This window comes from Peromyscus leucopus, chromosome 23 (genome assembly GCF_004664715.2).
Source record: "Peromyscus leucopus breed LL Stock chromosome 23, UCI_PerLeu_2.1, whole genome shotgun sequence".
Taxonomy (NCBI): Eukaryota; Metazoa; Chordata; class Mammalia; order Rodentia; family Cricetidae; genus Peromyscus; species Peromyscus leucopus.
The window spans coordinates 36,441,743-36,451,165 of record NC_051082.1 but is presented as its reverse complement, the minus strand read 5'-3'; the positions used below and the strand labels follow the sequence as shown (position 1 = coordinate 36,451,165).

The window sequence follows — 9,423 nt, the reverse complement described above, 5'->3', positions numbered from 1 at the left end:
AGTAGAGCAGCTTTTTATGGGTTCCCTGTCAAGGGAGGGTCTTAACTCTGGAGTTCTTTTTGTTTTTTATAAATTGTTTTAGAAAATGTATACTGTAGTGAGTTTCTTATGACATTTTCTACAGGTGTAGTATTGGATTTTTCTCTGTTTCCTTACACACTTCAGAATGTATACCCCACAATAGTTTTACTTCTGTTTTATGTTGTATTCATGTATGTATTCCATGTAGAATAATCACCATGTGACATTTTCTTTTCTTGTATTTGTTGTTGTCCCCATCATCCTTTCCTGTCACCCCCTTCCTCCAAATTACTTTTCTTGTCTTTTTTCTTTTCTTTTCCTTTTTTGTTTTTGTTTTTCAAGACAGGGTTTATCTGTGTATTATTGACTGTCCTGGAACTTGCTCTGTAGACCAGGCTAGACTTCAACTCAGAGATCCAACTGCCTCTGCCTGCTGAATGCTGAGATTAAAGGCGCATGCCACCACTGCCTGGTTCTCTTCCTCTATTTTATATATAATTTCCCTCCTACTATCACTTATATTTTCAGTAGATAGGTAATATATATGCAGATGATAGATTATATAGACAGATAGATTGACTATCAGGTAAACAGACAGACAGATAGATAACACACAGATGGATAGATAGCAGTATTGTGTGTATGAGAGAAAACCTGTAATACTTGTTTCTCTCAGTCTGGCTTATTTGCTTAGTATGATAATTTCCAATTCCACCAATTTCTCTGAAAGTGACATACATTCATTCCTCTGCATGGATCAGTAAAATCTCAGTGTGCATATATGCCAATTTTACTTCATCCATTAATTAAACATCCTATAGCCACCATTAACTGTCAATAGCTCCTCAGCTAAGGGTATGAGCTCATGAACCCCTCCCTTGCTCACGAAGGAATGTTGACTGGCTTGATCTCGTGCAGGTCTTGTGAAAGAAACCACAGCCTCTTGAGTTCATGAGTGTAGCAGGACTGTCATGTCCAGAAGATGCTATCTCACTCAGTCCTCCCAACCTCTCCCTGCCTTTTCGGGAGGGTTGTGACATAGATGCCCCATTTAAAACTGAGCACACCACAGACACTTATTTTCTGCACTTTAACTAGTCACGAGTCTCTATATTAACCATTATCCACCACCCAGAGAAACTTCTCTGATGAAGACTGAGAGATACACTAATCTATTGAATATAGAGTATTTAGAAGGCAGTTTGATACCTTATCCATTTGGCAAAATAATGATTAGGTCACCCTTAGGACCTCAGAAACTACTGAGGTACACATTCTTGGTTCAATTTACATTGCCAGGCATGAGTTCCATTTTGTGGAGCAGGCTTTAAATGTTACCAGAGAGTGGTTGGTTGCCTGTATAGTGTTCCTGGCACTACTGCATCAGTGAGCACATCTTGCTACACTAGTCATCACTGTAGTTCTCAGGGTTCACAGCTGGATGAGACTGTCCATGGCTTTTCTACCCCAGAAGCCTGCACAGCACATTCCAGGGCTACAAAAACTGCTTAGCAAGGAGGAGGTTTCCAGATCATTGTCATTTTGATTTTTCCACGTCCTATGATTAAACTGTGTGTTCTCTTCAGCAATTGGTCTTACCATCAGTTTCCAGTGGGCAATCAAGAGCAATCTGGCCAGGCTCTTATTTTTTCTCCTCTGATTTGAACAGAGTAGAAGCTGATGGCCAGTGTCAGGCTCTGGCTTCCAAATAGCTTCTGTATCCAATAGTTTTGTAGTCACTGCACAGAGAGAGGCTGAGGAGGAGTGGATGCTTCCTAGCTATTGGTTCCTGTGAAACGGAAGATGGAATTCTGTACACATGGGTCCTGGGAGGTTGAGACCCAGACTTGTGGCTATGGCAACCTAGAAGCTTGAGTTCTAAAGTCGTGTGTCTGGGCAGGAGTATGCTGGTGGCCTGCGTGTCCCTGGGCCTGGCTGATGTAGGGCACATGTGTGCTGAAACCCTGTTCTTCTCTTCCACAGGGCGTGTGAGACACGGCCTGGCCCCCCTCATGCTGCAGCTGCTTTTCCTCATTCTCTTCTCTGGAGTCCTTCTGGCATTTCTTCTCCAAGGTCAGATGGCTCTGAGTACTTGGGATCTTAATGCTGGTCTCTTGGCTGGTACAAACAGATCTAGGAGAGAGACAAGACCGAAGCTGGAACCTGGTCCTTCTGTGACTCTAAGCATATCTCAGGACTTCTCCAATATATACAGCAGGGAAATGGAAGAGGAATGGGAGGGGGTCTTTGTTCCACTTGCCCTTGTAATTCAGTCTTTTCTGGATGGTGATACACTCTCCCTCTCTCCATGGTGTGTGTGTGTGTGTGTGTGTGTGTGTGTGTGTGTGTGTGTGTGTGTGTGGTCACTAAGGCTGTAGACAGCCTCAGTGGTCATTCCTCAGATTCTGCCCACCTTGTTTATTGAAAAACAGTCTCTTATGTAAGTTCATCAATCAAGCAAGTCTGGCTGGCTAGTGAACCCAAGGGATTCACCTGTTCTTGAATCTCCAGAACCATGATTATCATCATACACCAACATGCCTGAATTTTAGAATGTGGGTTCTGGGAGATTGAACTCAGCTCCTCATGCTTGAAGAGCAAGTGAATTACCAGCTAAGTCATCTCTCCAGCTCAGAATTCCTCTTCCTTAAGTGTTGTATAACAAATAGTTGGCTCTCAGACAATGTGTTACTACATAGGTGGTGTAGACTATGTCACACTTTAGGTATTTAATAGTTCTTTCTTTTTTTCTTGTTGCAGTTCCAAAGGTTCCCTGCACCCAGGATCAGGAGGAGATCTACCAGGAGCTCATGCAGCTGAAGCCTAGAGTCGGTGTGTGATCAAAAGCTGACTCTCAAGAGTCTTAATGGGTTACCCGTGTGGGGGCACTTTGGTTGAGTTTGACCCTTTTAAGCCTTAATGTTATTTGTCAATTGGGAATGCAGGATAACACCAAAATCTGTTTTTGGTGTTTACAAGAAAGTATATGTAATAAGGATTCAATTATGCCAGTTTCCTGGAGTCTGTTCTAAGATTTTAGCTCCTACTTCTCCTAGTGAGAATGAGATGGGGTGAGAACTCCTGGATTCTTTTAGGATGAGGAAGAGACTTAGGAAGTGGAGAAGGTAATGTCTCCCCCCTGTAATGCTTGGGGTTTCCTGACTCTGGAGGGCTAGAAGGTTGAGCAGACACAGGAATACAGAAAATCGAGTGTGGGTTTATTCTAACTAGCCTCCTTCAACAGACCTCATATGCCGCCCTTGCCCCTGGGACTGGATGTTCTTCCATGGAAAGTGTTTCTTCTTCTCCATAACTAAACGTAATTGGAGTTATTCCCTCACTGCTTGCCAGGAAGTAGGAGCCCAACTAATCATCATCGAAAGTGATGAGGAGCAGGTATGCCCAATTCTGGAGTGGGACATACATCTTTTTATTGTTATAGATTTCATGCATCATACCATGTTTCTTGACTAAACCTGCCCCTATTATCTCCCCCTCCAATTCTTTTCTTGTCCCAATGATTTTCCCTTCCAATTTCATGTACTTTCTCTTTCTAAACTCATGGAGTCCCCTTAGTGCTGTCTACATGTGCACGGATTTAAGACTGGAGCATAGGTATCCTCTCAGGAGCTACATGTCTGAAAAAACTCTACTTGAAAGCCATCAACTGTCAATAGTTCTTCAGCTAAGGGTGGGACTTCAGGAGCCCTTCTCCTGTCTAGGCTGAGACTTTGCCTGGCTTGATAGTGTGCAGCCACCGTGAATCCATGTGTACAATTGCCCTGTCCATTTCACCTCCACTGTCTACTACCTCTGGCTCTCACGATCTTCTTTAGCTCTTTCTTGATGATTCCTGAGCCTTGGAGGGAGGGGACATGATACAGATGGGGGGCACATATTTTACTACAAGACAAGCTGTTGAAGGTGGATGAGCACATAGATTTTTCAAGGGGAAATGGAAGAGAAGGGGGCTATGAATTGGAGAATCAATACCTTATAAACACAGATGTGTACGTGCGCACGCGCGCGCGCGCACACACACATGCACACACACACACACACACACCAAGCAAGTCTTGACCATGTGTGTATGTATGATTTAGAGAAAGGCTTGAAAATATAAAGAATGCCTATTGATAGGTTGGCTAGTACTTAATAACACAGAGAGAAAACTCTGCTGTGTGCCTTTACCAATTGCTAAAACATGGCTCACACATTCAGTCAGTCATGAGTAAATCCAAGAGGGCATGCTCAAAACTCACAAGTTAGAGAAACATGCAGTAAAAATAAGTGTATGTGACAAGAAGCCATCTGTGCACTTCTCTGTGCAAGTCATTTGCTTATAGGGCACAGTGATGGGAGGACTCCACTCTCCTGAACACATGCTGGAGAGGATGGTGTGGTGCCCTAGAAGGTTTGACTGCAAACAGGGTTTACCATATAGACTTTGCAGGGACACTGGATGGAAAATCATGTACTCAGCTATATCTCAACTACTCTTCTCCCCTTACAGAGTTTCATACAGAAGATGAATAAGATTAAAAGCCATCTCTGGATAGGGCTGTCAGACATGAAACATGAAGGCTCATGGCAGTGGGTGGATGAGTCACCTTTGTTGCCAAGGTAGATCAAAAAACAAGGGTTAAATGGGGGTGGGTGGGCTGGTGTCTGAAACACTAATGTGAAAGATCCTTGTTTGGGATTTTTATCCCTCAGACATAAAAATATGCCACTTACTGAGTAGAAAGGTGTTTCGTGCCCAAGTTCAGGTAAGATGGCAAACGCTTTGAAATTCCAGTAATAGAGATGCAGGAGGAACTTGGGTTCTGGAAACTTAAATATAGTGGGTTATAAAGAATCTAAGGGGTTGGAGAGATGGCTCAGTAATTAGGAGCATGTATGATTCTTGCAAAAGATAGGAGTTAGGTTCACAGAACCCATGTCAGGCAGTTCACTGTAACCTGCCACTCCATTTCAGAGGACTCAAATAATGTACACACACACACAAAAAAAATCCTAAAACAAGACTATGCTATATGATTAAGCCAATAATTCTGGAGATGTTTGCTACTGAAAAGATTATATGCCTAGCTTCCAAGGAAAGGAATATATACCACACTCTGAGTGACCATGTGCATAATAGCCATGCTCAACCATGACATGGGTAGAGGGAGGGGAAATGTGGCCAAGAGCCCTCATCACTATTCACACAGGAAGAAGTAGATTGATACAGTAAAACAGATTTTGGATTAGCCAGTTTGAATCATTTCAGTGGGTTCTATCCTTAGCTATCTGATGCCTGCCTGGTGTGGTTAAAGTGGGTACCCAGCAGTGTAAAAGCCCGATAATGTAGTTGGGATGTGAAGTCTCAACTAATCTGTGTCTAAACATCACACCTTCATCAGAAGGACTTCTGTCTCCAACATTAGCCAGAAGACTCTTGGGGTCAAGGACAAGACACTAAGCAAACTACTGCGCTAGAACAAACCATGTCTGCCATAGGTACTCAGGGACAATATGAAGACATCCAGTTTCCAGAAGGTTTATAGATGAGGGGAGGGACACAATTTCACAGTGTGTATGGTTTTTGCAGATTTAAAAAATATTGGTCCCCATGGAAAAAAAGAGACCATCCAGAGGCTGACTGTGCAGAACTGACAGATCTTGGCTGGGAGGTTGACAAGTGCGGAACAGAGAAATCCTGGATCTGCAAGAAGTCCTCAGCATCCTGCTCCAACAACTGATGTTCAGGTCCTTCCATCAGCCCTCATAGCTTATCCAATTTGTGGTTCCTATACAGTCACATAAATCATGTATGCGTATGTTAAATGAGAGTAGAAGTAAAGTTGTCTAGGGGAACAAAGGGAGAGAGATGGGGAAAGGAGTAGGGTGGGAGAAGTAGAGTGGGTGGGATATACTCAACTTATGATATATACATATATACATATATGATATATACCTATAAGAAATTTAAAACTTTTATTAAAAAGTGTGTGGGTTTGTGCATCACAGCGTTTGTACAGAGGTCAGAGAACAACTTACTGGAGTCAGTTTCTCCTTCTACCATATGAGTCCCAGGGATCAAATGCAGGTCATCAGTTGAGTGATGAGTGCCTTTATCCACTAAGCCATCTCATTAAAAGATTCTTCGATTTTGGGTGAGAATGTCAATTCTGTGACATTTTATCTTCGGAGTGTGGAAACTTTTAATTTTTTTTTTACACAGACTAAAAGATCTCCTTGAGTCTAAAGAGTCTTTGAATTTTGACCTTGGGAAAGTGTGAACTCTTAGTGTACATTAAATATATTTTGCATTGTAAAATGACCATAAGACATTTGGGGGATTGAGATGGGATATTGTGACTTTAATATGCAATTCACCTCCCCCACAGTCTCATGTGTTGTGGAATAATCTTTTTGTGCACTGTGAAGATGTGTCTTTGCCAAGGTGCCTTCTGATTCACTTAATAAAGAGGTGAATAGCCAATAGCTGGGCAGGAACAGGTTAGGTGGGATTTCTGGACAGAGAGAAAAGAGGAGATGAATCTAGGCAGGGGAGATACCAGAGGAGATGGAGAGGAAGCAGAAAATGCAGGAGGGGAGGTAAAATCCATGAGCCATATGACAGCACGTAGTTAGAAACAAGCCTAAGCTAAGGCCATACTTTCATAATTAATACAAAGTCTCAGTGCCATTTTCTTATGAGCTGGCAGTTCAAAGGGAAGTCTGACTACACATGATATCCAACATGAGGCTTAAATATCCAAACATAGGGCCTGAGAAAGCTAAAAAAGAGTTCTATCTAGACAAGGAGCCACATGGGGCTTTCTAGTTCTTCAGTCTCTCAGTTCAGCCAGTCCTCAGTGTACAGAGGTGTGGCTGCTGGCCACTGCTTGTGAACTTGAGCCAGCTGCCAGTGCCATGAGCTAAGCTGAGCCATGTGGCAGCTGACATGGCAGTTTAAGATTTGTCTTATTACTCTAGCTAGAACTTTGAGTACTATATTAAATAGATATGGGAAAAGTGGACTGCCTTGTCTTGTTCCTGATTTTAGTGAAATTGCTTTGCGTTTCCTTCCATTTAATTTGATGTTGGCTGTAAGCTTGCTGTAAATTGCCTTTATTATGTTTAGTCATGTTCTTTGTATTCCTGATCTCTCCAAGACATTTATCATGAAGGGGTGTTGGATTTTGTCAAAGCTTTTTCAGCATCTAATGAGATGATCATGTGGGTTTTTTCTTTCAGTTTGTTTACATGGTGTATTTCATTGACAGATTTTTGTATGTTGAACCATTCTTGCATCTCTGGGATGAAGCCTACTTGGTCATGGTGGATAACTTTTTTGATGTGTTCTTGGATTCACTTTGCCAGTATTTTCTTGAGTATTTTTGCATCAATGTTCATGAGAGAGATTGGTCTGTAATTCTCTTTCTTTGTTGCATCTTTGTGTGGTTTGGGTATCAGGGTAACTGTAGCTTCATTTTAAAAAAAGAGTTCAGTAATGTTCCTTCTGATTCTATTGTGTGGAACAATTTGAAGAGTATTGGTATTAGCTCTTCTTTGAAATTCTGGTAGAATTCTGTGCTGAAACCATCTGGTCTTGGGCTTTTTGTTGTTGTTGGGAGATTTTTAATGACTGTTTCTATTTCCTTAGGGGGTTATTGGTCTATTTAGATTGTTTATTTGGTCTTGATTTAACTTTGGTAAGTGGTACCTATCCAGAAAATTGTCCATTTCTTTTAGATTTTCCAATTTTGTGGAGTATAGGTTTTTAAAGTATGACCTGATAAATTTCTGGATTTCCTCATTGTTGTTATCTCTCCCTTTTCATTTCTGATTTTGTTAATTTGGATGTTCTCTCTCTGCCTTTTGGTTGATTTGGATAGGGCTTATCTAACCTGTTGATTTTCTCAAATAATCAACTCTTTTTTTCTTTGAGAGATGCATGGATCTCCCTGGGAAGGGAAAATAGATGAGATCTCCATGAGTAAACTGAGGGAAACAGCGGGGGGTAATGAAGGGTAGGGGATGGTGGATGAGAACATAAAGGAACAGGATGGTTGGAGCTGGGACAGAGTGGGAGAGCAAGGAAAGAGATACCATAATCGTGGGAGACATCATGGAGATAGGAAAAAACAGGGCACTAGGGAAGTTCCTAGGAATCCACAAGGATGACCCCACCTTAGACTACTAGAAATAGTGGAGAGGGTGCCTGACTAGCCTATTCCAGTAATCAGATTGGTGAATACCCTAACTGTCATTATAGAGCCTTCATCCAGTAACTGATGGAAGCAGATGCAGAGATCCATAGCCAAGCACCAGGCCGAGCTCCAGGAGTCCAGTTCACAAGAGCAAAGAGGGATTCTACGAGCAAGGGGCATCAAGATCATGATGGGGAAACCTACAAAGACAACCAAACCAAACCACTGGGAACTCATGAACTGTGGACTAATAGCCGTGGAGCCTCCATGGGACTGGACTGGACCCTATGCATAGGCGAGACAATTGTATAGCTTGACCTGCTTAAGGGGCTCCCTTGCAGTGGGATCAGGATCCATCCCTGGTGCGTGATCAGGCCTTCTGGAGCCCAGTGCCTATGATAGAACACCTTACACAGCCTTGGTGTAGGGGAAGGGGCTTGGACCTGCCTCAACTGAATGTACCAGGCTCTGCAGACTTCCCATGGGAGGCCTTGCCTTAGAGGAGGTATAATGGGAGATGGGTAGTGGGTAAGGCTGGGAGGTGGGAGCAGAGGGGAATCTGTGATTAGTATGTAAAATGAATAGAAAATTTCTTAATAATAAAAAGAAGAAAAAAGATTTGTCTCACACGATGAGAGAATGTTGCAGGTATTCAGTAAAGACAGATCCAGACAGGGAAAAAAATCTAAACAGGTTATAGCATGTTTAAAAATGTACACAGTCTTAAAACAGAAAAGAAAATGGGTACAGAAAGTCATAGAAAAATAGTTTATAAATAATAAAATAATACAAAAGGATAAGCCACATAAAGATGGAAAATACACAGGAAATCTGAATCCTGGATGTATAGTGCCTTGTTGACTTAGAATTTTTTGATTCAAATTTGTTGCAGATGAGCAAACAACAGCTGCTGAGAGACATGGGATTGTAAGAGGGATTGCTGAATTAATCCATCCTAGGTACTTTAGGAATGCCTTAACTTTAAAATGGAAGTCAGAACATGTATTTCTTTGGGGAAGAGGTTTTGCTTTTGTTCCCACAAAAAACAAAAGGCTGTCAATTCATTCAAGGTTTATAGATATCAGGTTCGATCAGGGGAAGACCCCCTGTAAATCCTGGCTACACACATAAAGAAATAAACCTAGAAAAACTGCAAGACAGTTGACTTATATTTTATGTGCTCAAACAGAAAACAAGAAAA

The 9,423-nt window shown here is 41.9% G+C and overlaps 1 protein-coding gene across 1 annotated transcript; it reads left to right on the top strand.

The window, feature by feature from the left end:
- Window positions 1-2,009: 2,009 nt before the first annotated feature.
- On the top strand, window positions 2,010-8,602 carry LOC119086532 (CD209 antigen-like protein E). The gene is made up of 6 exons (XM_037198416.1): window positions 2,010-2,094; window positions 2,782-2,853; window positions 3,266-3,417; window positions 4,535-4,644; window positions 5,615-5,772; window positions 8,288-8,602. The coding sequence occupies exons 1-5, from the start codon at window positions 2,034-2,036 to the stop codon at window positions 5,763-5,765; spliced, it is 546 nt and encodes a 181-aa protein (XP_037054311.1). The 5' UTR covers window positions 2,010-2,033; the 3' UTR covers window positions 5,766-5,772; window positions 8,288-8,602.
- The last annotated feature ends 821 nt before the right edge of the window (window positions 8,603-9,423 follow it).